This window comes from Molothrus aeneus, chromosome 3, assembly GCF_037042795.1.
Source record: "Molothrus aeneus isolate 106 chromosome 3, BPBGC_Maene_1.0, whole genome shotgun sequence".
NCBI classification, from domain to species: domain Eukaryota; kingdom Metazoa; phylum Chordata; class Aves; order Passeriformes; family Icteridae; genus Molothrus; species Molothrus aeneus.
Window position 1 is genome coordinate 107,998,191 of NC_089648.1, and position 13,035 is coordinate 108,011,225.

Here is a 13,035-nt window from a genome sequence, read left to right on the forward strand (position 1 = left end):
ATCAGCTCATTTGAGATTTAATTTGCCTGTGGCATTTTATTTTCATGTTTTGTGTGTGCAAGCAATCTAGCAGTATAGCTTCTTACCTGGCAGCTTTGGGGTTTTAATACTTTAGTTTGTGTCACTACTTAAAGCAAATAAACAATTCCCTTAAGCCTTTTAGATGTTCCTGAAAAGCTTCCTAAATGCAGTTTATCCTGGAATTAAAGAATGCCTTTTCTAGTAGGCTTTGATAATAAAAGCCATTAATTTTCTTTTGTGAATTTAATGCCTTTATAGATGCTCTGCTGTTAAGAACAACAGAGATCATCTTGCCAGCATTCTCCAGGTTTTACTGCAGAGCAATGGTCCATGACCTCTGGAATTGCATCTTAGTGGTTGTGTTAGAGTTTGCTTGAGGGTGTAGATAATAATCTGCATGTGTTCAGGGAAGAACATTTCCTCAATATATTCTGCTCTGTGACTCAAGTTCTTTCTACCAAAGAGGGGTTGTTTCCTCTAGAGCTGTGTCCACTGTGGACTCTTTGGTGAGAAGTAATGATATATGGGCAGCAGATTAGTTTTCTCTAGATTCTGAAAAACTACTTGGTTATACTAAAAAACACTAAAGATGATGTTTTGCTGTTACTGGAGCAGAGCAGTGACATCACCTTGTTCAGGTAGCACAGCTTGTGTGAGGGGCACAATAAAGAGCAGGCCTTTTCTGCTCAGTGCTGGTTCTAAATCATGTCACTCTGAGTGATGCTTGGAGAAGCCAAATAGGTTAAGTTTGTTGTTCTTGCTTGTCTTTGTGAAGACAAATTCAACAGCAATAACACCAACAAGCGGCAGAAGCTGGCCCAGGACTTCCTCAACTCCATTGACCAGACTGGAGAGCTCTTGGCCATGTTTGAGGATGATGAGATTGATGATGTCAAGCAGGAACGCATGGAGGTAATTCTTTCCTTTTACTGATACCCAGCAGAGAAACTGTGAAACATTTAATACATCATGCTGCTCTGATGCCTTTTTCATGCTACACATTAAATCATTGTTACATGTTTTTTCTTTTGCCCAGATGGTCTAAAGAAATCCTATTTCCATATTTTTCCTATTCCTTCAAATGTTTCTTAATATCTAAGCACACATGCTGAGAAGGAAGATTACAGAAGGGTAGTTATGGATCTTTCTGTCTGCCATGTATTTGTATTTCCTTCCTGTAGAAAGCAAATTCTATTTATAAACATTCCATGTACATTTTTCGCAACAGTATTTTCCTTTCTCATTATTTATCTTCTTATCAAATGGTTTCAATAGCATTTGAGGACTCTTTTCATATAACATAGCTCACAGATGAAGTTAAAATATTCTGTGCAAACATGCTTGAGTATAAACTCTTATATCCATCCTTTTGAGTCCTATTTTCTGTACTGTGTAGTTGTGAAAAATTTTGACTACATTAAAAAATGCAGTGCTACATGACTTCCATAAAGCTAGGTGGGATTGAGAAGCAGAGTAGCTGTGTCAGCATGGAAGTCTGTGGTTTTGACTAATTTTCTGTGGATGGGCAGGACTACCCTGGCTTTTTGGTAATCTGGTCCACAGTGAATGCAGAGAAGAGTCCTTCACCCTTCTTCATGCTCAGTTGCTCAATTCTTCCTCATGTTTTCTGTAGGCAACTGGATGTCAAGGGCAAAATTGTGCTGCGAGCACACTCACAATTCCAGAGAAGTATTTGAGCCAATTTCCATCCATTTTCAGACATCAATACACAGGACAAGACTGTTGGAAATTTGATATTTGTACAGTGATTTTTATACCCTTTCAGTGCTGGAAGCTGGGGGCTTTGGTTTGAGTTCCCTTTCAATGCTGAGGTCGCTCATGTGTTTGGTAATGTTTTTGTATTTAATATTTGGCTATTAAGGCTTAATTTCCCTTTCAGGATTTCTTGGAAAATTATAAGAAATAATGGAATTTTTATCCTGTGCTAGTTGTAATTCTACTTTTTTTCTTCTTAATGGAGCCTCTTTTCAGAACTCTTGAATTTCCAATCTGCTTTCTGCTCCTTTCTGCCCTGCAATGGGAAGAAATCAAAACCTAATGAAGAACCACTTCTCTCTAAGAATTTGGTTAGGAACAAGTCCCATTTCCTCCCAGCTGAGAATTTGTGTCATTGAACTGTTGTATCCAACCACTGTTTGTATTTTGGAAATGATGGTTTCTCTTCTTCAACCTCTTACTTATTTATTTATGCAAAATGTTGTGTTTTACATAAAGGCAGGCAAATCCTTTGAGCTTGTACACACAGAAATAGATAACAGCATTCTTCTGAATGAATGGGTTATGTGCTTGACTTTGCACTCTCTTCTGTTCTTACAGTATAATATTTTTCAGGTCTAAAAAACTTCTCAAGTTGATAAAAGTATGAAGTTCTCTGTTGTAGACAATGGCAAATCTGAATCTATGTTTTTGTGTCAGGGAATGTGGGTCTGTAATCAAATATTATCCTTTCATTGAGTATATGTTTTGGGTCTTGTCACTAGACTGTAATCCCTGAACTGTAGTGTGTGTGTGCATTAAATATAAAAAGTAATTCTTCTCTCTTGCTTGACTTAATTACATTTTGTGAACTCTTGACCTGTTTCTATGTTAAAAAAAAAAGAAAAATAAAATCAAGGTCTTATTTTAGAATACATTAAGGAATTATATACAGGTATGAAGCCAGTACTATCTACTTCCTTTCTTATTAGTGACAAAACATGACAAAACATGACAAAACATGAAAGACTGTTTGAAACATGCTACTCAAAATGTTTAATGTGTTTTTGGCTTTGTTTTGTTTGGGATTTTCTTGTCACTTTGAGGTGAGTGGAAAGGAAGCAAAGATAGTAGGAAATGTGATCCATTCCTAAAGGAAGAGTTGTTAGTGGATGGGCTAATCTCCTGTATCACATTTTCTTTCTTCAGTAGATTGTTTAATCCACACTAAATTCTAGAGGAAATCCAATAGACAATTTAACAGGGTTTTTTAAGGAATTAGTGTACTTAAATCATGAACTTCAATCTAAGGGCAGTGCTCCTTTTAGGTATCAATTACCTCAGAAATGTTTGGTTATCTTGGTTTGGACAACCATAAAGGATTTCAGTTCCACTTTGCCTTGGGCCAAAATCATGCTAAGCTGTCTAGAATAGATGATAAATGTGTATTTCTGATGTCATTATGGGCTAAACAGGATATGATTGTTTAGCAGTATGGTTTTAGTTATGATACAAAATGCAAATATTGTTTATACTCATTCTTTCTAAAGCATTTCATAAAATTAGAGCTAAGCTTTCATGTTGTTGCCTGCAGTGCTGTGGGGTCCATTCCATATCTGCACCACAGAGGAGTCAGGAAAGCTCTGAGCCATTTTGGGACATTACCAAAGGAGAGCAAACAATTCTACGCTTCTTTGAGTGAAATACAGCCGCCAGCACTGCCATTTTAAAAGCAAAGGACACTCATCTATGATTGTCTATAGAATTTACTGGTGTACCCCATGATTTTAATTTGAAGCAAAGGGAATGTCTCTGGCAATACCAGCAATGTGCAAAGGGACATTGATCCAAGGTGGAATGCTATTAAAATACTCTTTCTACAGGGTGGAAATTAAGAACAGATTTCACACTACTTTGTCATAACACATGATTATTTTATCAATACATTGTGATAAGATGACTTTTTATAAAAACTGCAATAATAGCATTAAGTAGAGGCAAACCAGCCAACTGTATTGGCAAAATCAAAACAAAATAAAAACTGGAATAGCACCTCTGTCTCACTTCATAACAGTTCCTATCCTACTCTCCTGAGACAGCAGTAAAGCACCAGTGACATGCTGCTCCTCAGAGTAAGAACATTTATAGATGGAAAAAGTGATTCTCATTCCTGGATCTAACTGAACTCTGCATGGGAAGGAGAGATGGATCACAGAACTGGTCTGCATAATGTGTGCCAGTCTCTTGAGAATAACACATGTGATGGCAATCTACCCACACTCCCACACTCCTTTTTTATTGCACAAGTTGGGCTGTGAAATAGCCAGAGCTGGTGGTGCTTGGGAATTCAACTTCCCTTCCTTTGCCCGTACTATGACAGAATCCACAGTAACTGACACCTTGCAAGAGGATGGCAATTTGGCTTTGCTCTGTCTCTTAACAATCATTTAGAGAGGAGAGGTGGTATTCCTGTGGGATGTGGCTGAATTGGTGGGGCAAAAATGTCCCTGTTCATTTAAAATCTTTGAATTTTTCCTTATTTTGCAGTTTGAGTAGACTTGGAGTTTTAGGTGCTTGTGTCCTTATGTTGCTCTTCTGAACCTCTCAGGTTCCTGACCATAGTTAAACCAACTGCAGATTTGGCTGTGATTTTGTGAATAGTAACTTCAGTTCTGCTGCTTTTTTTCTGTGAGAACCACTATCACATTCTCATGTCATGTCATTAAATCAAGTGTAGCTATTTAAAAACTTCAGTCAACGTCACTGCAAAGCTGACATCTCTCTCATTCTGTAAATATCCATTTTTTATCATTTGTTTTATAGCTTTAATACTCTCACCCTCCAAGAAAAAGTCTTCCCATCAGAAGTCTGGACTGACACACAAAAGAATTCCTAGAGCATCATGCTGTGAGTGCTCTGTTTCACTTGTGTTCCCATAGGATTAGGGGAAACACCATTCACTTGTCACTCTGACTGCTAGTTTAAGGATACATTTCCAACACTCACATGTTATATGGCAATAATTCAGTAGCAGTAGCTGCCATAATGCTTTCATAGTACATTGCAAGTTTGAATAAACAGTGGAGGGAAGATAACTTCCCTACAAGAATAGACTACCTTAAAGCAGGCTTGAAGCCAGCAAAATGGTAAAAAAATCTGAGTTAAATCCCTACTTTCTGATTCTTTTGCAGGGGGGGTTGGAACTAGGTGATCTTTTAGGTTCCTTCCAACTCAAAGTATCCTATGATTCTATGATTTAAGGTCTATTGTCCTATGAATTGCTGAATTGATATTTAAATATAAATTCAATTGCTGAAGTGATACTTAAAAACTGCAGATGCCTATTTCTATTCTAGGAGGTTAATTTTGGATGTCATTTTTTAGTGCTGCTCACCAGTATCTTGTCTTAGTGAGAAGTCTCTAAAGCTCACAGCAATGCAATGGGCTCTGTGCAAAAGATGGTAGATCACATTAAAGTGTAGGTAGAATATATAGTTTTTTACATTTTTTAAATTACTCCTGTTTAGTTTTGTCTTTTTTGAGACAGAGTTAATTTGTATTTGCACAAGACCTCAGAACACACCAAACTGCATCTTGAGATACAAGGAATTGTGCTCTGGGAGTTCACTCTGTTTCAGTCTTAGAAATATGTGTTGGACTTACAGTAAATTACTAACCTGCACAGTGACCAAGAAGATTCCTTCCTGCAGGAGTATCATCAGCAGCTTTTGAGTGATCACAATTTGACCTGAGCCAGGTCACGTTGTCCCAAACAATGTCCAGCTCTGGGGCCCTCAACACAGGAAAACAAGGAGCTGTTGGAGCAGGTCCTGAGGAGACCATGAAGATGCTCAGAGGGTTGGAGCGCATTTCCTGTGGAGCCAGGCTGGGAGAGCTGGGGGTGTCCAGCCTGGAGAAGGCTCCAGGGAGACCTTAAAGCCCCTTCCAGAGCCTGAAGGGGCTTTAGGAGAGCTGGAGAGGGACTTGGGAAGTGCTGGGACAACGGAGAATGGCTTTAAACTAAAGGAGGGTTGATTTAGTTTAGACATAAAGAAGAAACTTTTTACAATGAGGGTGTGAGGCACTGACACAAATTGCCCAGAACTGTTCAGTGTGAGGTTGGAAGGGGTTCTGAGCAATCTGATCTGCTGGAAAATATCCCTTTTCTCTGCAGGGCAGAGGGACTAGGTTGTCTTTAAAGGTCCCTTCCAACCCAAAACATTCTATGACTGTAAACTCCTGGGAGGCAGAGAGGCCAGGAGCTCTCCCCACCACATGGTTTGGGTGTGACCACTCTCTTAGGAGATCATTAGCATGGACAGAGGTTGCTCTGTGGTGATTGCCCTTGGACACAAGGCATGGACTTGGGGTCTTTTAATTGGGAGAGTGAAAATTGGAGGGCATAAATGCATAAATCAGAAAAAAGCAAACAACTGTGAGCTCTTCCTTACAGGGTGGATCTGGAAGATGGTGTTGAAGTTCTCAAATTCATCATACAAATTTGGAAAAGATGTACAGAGAAAACAATCAGGAAGTGATTTAGGAAGAACTCTGAAACCTTTTAGTACCACTATGCTCATTTCACTGGCCAAAATTATGCCAGTGTGGGAGGGCAGGTCATTAGTCTTTAGGGAGTATCTGATTTAAAGCCCATATGGAAAGTAGAAACAACACACACTTAATAGAAACTGCATGCTGGAAGACAAAGTAAGAAGTTTTCTTTTACTAAGCATCAATTCTCAGTGCATGTCTCTTTTGCTCTCCAATATTGATAATATATCTATTTTCCTTTTCAAATAATTATTTTTGACTTCCTTGCTGAAATCAGATTCATGTTGACAGAATCTATATTTTGGGACAGAATCTTTGGATTTAGTTGAGTGCTGGCTTCTGTTATCTCCCAAAATTGTGCCCAAATCAAATAAATTATTACTTTTTAGAATCACAGTTTATTGACCATAAACCTTCTTTGATTTTAACATCTACACCTTAGGAAATAATGTATCCTTAGGTAAGATTTGATATTGTAATCCCTATGGGGTTTTTGTACTGTTCTTTACCAAACATTGTCAAAAATTGGCAAAGCGATGCCAGTGGCAGGACAGAAGGACAAGCTGTAACATTAAATCCCTTAAATCTTGCAATTTTTATGGACTAAATAATTGCAGCCCTAAATGCAAACCAGTATCATCCTCACCTGTGAGTCCTGGCCAAGAATAGAAAAGGATTTATAGTGGCTAAATAACATACTCAAATTCCTGTCCGAGGACACAAGAGTCCTGGTACAGTGAGGAAAGTAAGACCAGGATCTCATTTTCCCACTCCCTTAAGCTGTTTTGAGAGCTCCATTCATCACTTCCACAAGTTGGGCTGAATTTCACTTAGTGGTACCTGCCTAAAAGTTTAAACATCCCAGAAACTGAGGTTGGCTTCTGTACTCAGAAATGAGAAGGAAAAAATCCAGGGGGAAGTTAATTTCTTAGATCAGAGGTAGAAATAATTTTATTTTTTCCAATTTTTATTCCTAGAAACATCTGAGTTACATTTAAGTGTACTTCATCAGATGTTAAGAAAAGTACTTCAAGTGCCTCCAGGATGATTCTCTTTGGAGACTCAAAATCTGTGTGTGCTGTGGGACCTTGATATTATAAAACCCTTGTAATTATGATATAAAATAGACTTTAGGGTCACACCAGCTCCCTATATACTGTCTGCTGCTTTTCATTTACAGATGCCAAGATTAAAAAGAACTTACATGAAGCATCAATCAACAAAAAAAACTTTATTCTCTAGCAATGGAGTTTTTTTTCAATACTGCAAAATGGAAGTTAGGAATGCAAATATAGAAGGAATTAATTCCATTGTATCAGTCCACCAAATGTTTCCAGATGAGTGCAAAGCACAACTGGTAGCAACTCAACTCTAAATTTGCTGTTTTGGCATCAAAGAATTTGTAAGCATTATTTGGTATAAAAATAAGCCTGGTGGTATTAATGGTTTCTCTGATTACACATTGCTTGGGAATGTTTGGGATAGTGGGAAAGCGCTGTTTCTCTTGGGCAGTGATTGAATTGATTAAAAGTAAACAGAAAATAAACAGGAACAGTTTTTCATTATTATCTATATGGCTGTAAATGCTGTGTCATTCTCTTTGGAATGGGAAAAAGCCCCTGGGTGGAAAAGATTTCTTGTCACAGCCAGTATCAATCAACTTTTTCCACTGTTAAATCTAACATTATTGGCTTTTTCTCACATTGGGGTTGCTTGCTATGGTTACATAGAGTGGCCTGTTTGTTTGGATCTTCAGTCATGGGATTTTTGAGCATTTTAGTGAATGTTGCTCATACTGCAAATCTAGGCAGCTTTGCTGGGAGGGCAAGGTGTTATTTGCTTTTCTGTCTTTTAGTTCTTTGAGTATTTTTTGCCACTGTTTACTTTCTCTGAGGAAGAGGAAGATTCAGGGCTGTTGTAGTTTTGAACCCAAATGACTGTGTCTCAAATTCTGGAAGGAAACTTTATATATATTTTATTTATATCTGTGATTAAATGTAGACACACATGCTTATAAATAGTATTTCCATGGAGCATTTGATTAGGAGCCAAATACAAGACTAACAAAGCATTCTTCTTCTGAGTGTATTTTAACATGTTTAACATGTTGCTTAGCTCTACTTATCACCCTGTATTGCTACTCATGACAGAGTTATTTTTTATGTAAACTTTGGAGAATTGGGAACAAGGATTGATGCTGAAGTCTGACAAAGGTCCCATTGGTAGGAGGTTATTGAAACTCTTGTTGTAATTTAAAGTAATTACGTTTCTGCTAATAGCCATTTGTATTTTTGAGGTTGTTTAGAGGTGCAATAATGCAAATCTTGTCTACAGGACAGGCTGTAACTCAGATACTTTAGGGTGGAAGTTATTTTTTCAGATCTTTGAACCTTTATGTAGCAAATGGCTGTCTTTTAAGTTCCACTAAGCCTAATATTGAGGTCCTTTTTAAATGAAGAGGAAACAACAACTGTTAATTTCTTATGGTAAGATGTCAGCCAGGTCTACACTGAGAACAGTTCTGTCCTCTCAAGTTTTTCAGAAGGAACTCATCACTTGCATAAAACCATTTTTGAGTCTATTTTGCACAGGATTCACAAAACTCAAAAATCCATGGAGTTGTAACACAAATTAAAATTATATAAGAATTTCAAACGCAGTATTATTCTGAGTGAGACTAAAATGTCAGGACAGAGACCCTGTATTTTTGGCAGCAATCTTCACAAACACTTGCTCCTCTCACTCCCATCTGGAAAACTCCATAGGCAGGAGCACCTTGGGTTGTCAGCCACTGTGTGACCAAGCTCTAGGACACCTCTGAATTTCTCTTTCCTTCCATTTAAAGTTTCCAATCACAAAAATCTGTCTGTGGAAGAAAATAATACCTTCTAACAAATGAAGACAATAGAGGAAGGCTCTCTATGGCATGAAATAGAGGGCAGTTGAGGGTGTTCTTCTGTTTCAACTGCTGCAGAAAAGAAGGGTGTGAGGTGTAAGAGGCAAGGTCCTGGGTTTAACAGAGGGAAGATCACTCACAAGCCAATATAAAGGAAAGGAATTGTTTCTGCTTCATCCATAGGAGGCTGATGCAAGACCCTTGGCCTAAGGCTGTGCCAGGCTCATTTATCTGAAGGTTCATTTATCTGCTATTTCTAGACATCAGAGGTAGAGCAGAGAACCCCTTTTCCCTTTCCTTACCCTGTATATCCACTAAGGGATTAGCACTGTCTTTCCCAGTATTAAACTCCAGCCAGGACTAAAACCTGCTTTGAATCATGGGTTTACCCTGCAAATACCTCCCACATAATGACTGAGAATCCTTTTCTTTCTCACTGGAATTTGCCCTCTAACAGCAGACTGAGCAAACTCTGTGTCATCAGAGCCTCTCCAGCCAGTCTGCAGCACACAGACAGCACAGAGGAGCATTGGAAGTAGTTTTCAGGCTGCACTCCAACTAAATATAGCCAAAATGAGCTCAGATCTATTGAATTGCACCACTTAAAGGGGGGAGTAATCTATAGAGGGTTATTGAATACAAAGATGTTGCATTTGGTTACAGAAGTGCTTGAGCCACAGATCACTGGGTGCTGTATGACTGTTGGAAATAGTTATCATAAGCTAGTTTTGTAGTTATACTGATCATACCTTGCCACTGCTGGAACCTGGGCAAAACAGAGATTTGTTCTGTCTCTCCTTTTGTATATTTAATTCTTCTTTTTCTGCTTTTAATTTTGGTATAGCATTTTATTTTTTTTGTTTTTTCCGTCTGACCACAGAATTAGCCAAGACAAGTGCAGTTCTTCTCCTCAGAAATAAAGAGGTCAGTTTTCTGGTTCCTGGGCTATGCTGTCCATAGTATTTGATTTCATTCACATAGGATTTTGTGAATATTACTATTTCATTGAAGTCAGAGAGGATTTCATGAACCGCAGGCATTTAAGCAAAAAATTGAGAATCACTGGATTCACTCAATAGTCTCTATCTCCATATTGTCATCTTCCTTTCAGTGAATTCCAGACCAAAATCCAGCATTTCACAAGATTTGATTACCTATTACCCAGTTACTGTGGTCAAATGTTGTCATTTTTTTATTCACATTTACAAAGCCACAAGGGGCCAAACTTTCCCACCTATATTTGCACTCAAGTTCAGATATCATGAGGAAAGTCAAAGGATCTGTTGCTGAGGTGAAGGTCATTAAGGTAACCCAATAGTAAACACATTGCTTCCTGGGGAATGAGAACTACCAGCATTTTTTGTTTTAAAGCTCATTCTGATAGGACTTATAACTGCAAGCTGCACTTGTAACCTGACAGACTATCCCTAAGATAGGAACCTCTGGCAGATTTTTTCATAGGGGATGTGATTTTAGTACTGAGAGTAAGAATAAAAACACAAGTTTAATGAAGAATACAAGGTATGCAGGTTAATGTGATTTTACTTTCATCGGTTTTCTATATAAATTAACAGGAAGGAACTAAAGTGAGCATGGGACATTTCAGAACCAGAGTAGTTGCCTCCCCTTGTACTGCATTTTCTTGAAGCATAAACTGAGAGAGGTGAGATTAAGGTTAGATATGAGAAAGAAAATTCTTTACTGTGAGGGTGGTGAGACACTGGCTTGCCCAGAGAATTCATCCCTATCCCTGGAAGTGTCCAAGGCCAGGTTGCATGGGGCTCTGAGCAACCTGGGATAGTGGAAGGTGTCCCTGCCCACGGCAGGAGATTGGAACCAGGGATCTTTAAGGTCCCTTTCAATCCAAACTATTCTGTAGATTCTTTAATTCTCTTTATGCATTCAACTCAGACATGATTAGCTGCTGGATCTTATAAGCTAAATAAAAGCAGTAATTCATTTCATGGCAAATAAATACTGAGTCACAATCCAGAGCAGTCAAATGTGTGGAAAGCAAGCCTGGCATTCACAAGGACCTTGTTGACAGGCTGGAGAAATAGGCTGACACGAAGGTCAGCAGTAGTAAATGTGGATGCTGTAACCCCATGCAAGGGTACAGCATGTGGGGCAGCCACGTGCTGGGCTGTGTCAGCAGGGGTTACCAGCAGGTCAAGGGAAACAATGATTCCCCATGATCTGGCACTTGTGAGACCACATCTGGAATCTGTGGCCTGTTTTGTGCTGCCAAATACAAGAAGGACTTTGAAATACTGAAGCAGAGGGTCACCAAGAAATATAGGGGGTACATATGATGAAAGACTGAGAGACAAAAGCTTCTCAGCCTGAAAAAGAGGAGGCAAAAGGGACATTTCATTGCTGTTTCCAACTAATGACAGGAGGAGATGGAACCAGACCCTGCTTGGATGTGCATGGTAAAGGACAGAACTTGAACTGATACCTAATAGGAGAAAAACTGCTCTGATCAAAGGTTGGAACTGGTTGGCCAGAGAGGATGAGGAAGTCTCCGTCTTAGGAGGTACCTCAAACTTGGCTGGTCAAGGTGCTGAGCCACTTGATCTAATTGGACCTTTTTTGAGCAGAGTCAAACTAGAGATCTCTGGAAGGCCCAAAAATTTTCTGGATTAAATTATTCTACCATCCTGTGATCCTGCACTGAAGTTTCCCATTTCAGATATTAAAATGGCTGATGGGGTGGAAATAGAAGAGCTTTTATAAAGCAAATAGATGACAAACCATCTCAGATTTCTAAGAACTGTTTAAAAATCTAGGTAGCATATAATTGGACTTTCCAGCTTCTGCACTTTCTGTAATCTGTAGCTGCTGGTATTTCCTGGAATAGATGTTTTATGTACATAAGGAACAGGGTTTTCTGTCTTTCATTTTGTCTCGGTCACTGTGGTTTATTTTATCTATAATGTTGCTTGCTGTATTCTTCCGTAAGAATATGATCTGGCTGCTGTGCAAAATTGCACTTGGGGAGAGCTTCACACATCTGGTGCAGCAAAGGAACCAGGAGCAGCAAGATTTAAGCTTCCTAAGTGTCTGTTGAAATGGTAAAATACAATTAAGCTCTGCATGTTGCAAAATGGGAGATGCATCCACTCCCAATCCACCAGAAAAAGGACCCACAACATTCTCGCAGAACAGCACGGGTAATGTGCTGCCATAGGTTATGCACTTGACCCAAGGCAGCATGATTCCATTGGATCTTTAGCCCCTCAAACTTTAAATTTTGTCTTCTCTAGTCTTTCTTTCTGCTCTCCCATCTTTGTAAAAATTGAAGATACCTAGTCAGGTATATACTTTTATTAAATGGGTCAGAAAAGGTTCTTTTCATTTGGATAAAGAGGAAAAACAGTAGCAGATCTCATTTTCAGGTCGTTACCTTACATAAAGCCCTCATGGAGTGCATATGCAGAGTTTATTCTTACAGACATTCTTGTAATCAATATTTCGGCCTTTTAATAATCTGGGTTTTGCATTAAAATAACTTTAAAACATGACAAAAATTAGCCATTGCTCCCTCTTTGGCTTGACAAAGTACATCTACAGCTAGACCTAAATTTTCATGGAGGACAAGACCATAATATACTGTCACTAGCAAAAATGCTGACTTTAGATAGAGATGAAATTTTAGATAATATTTCATGTGAATTCAGTAAGATCTTGGTGAAGTAGGGGGCCACAGTTGAATGTGTGGGTTTATGTGTTCAGAAGTAGCTCTTAACTTTTTTATGGAGATAGTGGCAGACTTTTGGAATTTCTTTGGCATGAGGAAGAGCACAGGATCTTCTTTGGTGTCTGTATTGTGTGTGCTACACTCCTGGTGT

The 13,035-nt window shown here is 38.7% G+C and overlaps 1 protein-coding gene across 3 annotated transcripts in view; it reads left to right on the top strand.

The window, feature by feature from the left end:
- Nucleotides 1–13,035, top strand: part of SUPT3H (SPT3 homolog, SAGA and STAGA complex component) — a 256,275-nt gene that overhangs the window by 172,947 nt on the left and 70,293 nt on the right. For all 3 annotated transcript variants that reach the window (XM_066547590.1, XM_066547591.1, XM_066547592.1), the window contains one exon: nt 797–933. In XM_066547590.1, coding sequence (XP_066403687.1) covers nt 797–933 — 137 coding nt within the window. The remainder of the gene's footprint in view (nt 1–796; nt 934–13,035) is intronic.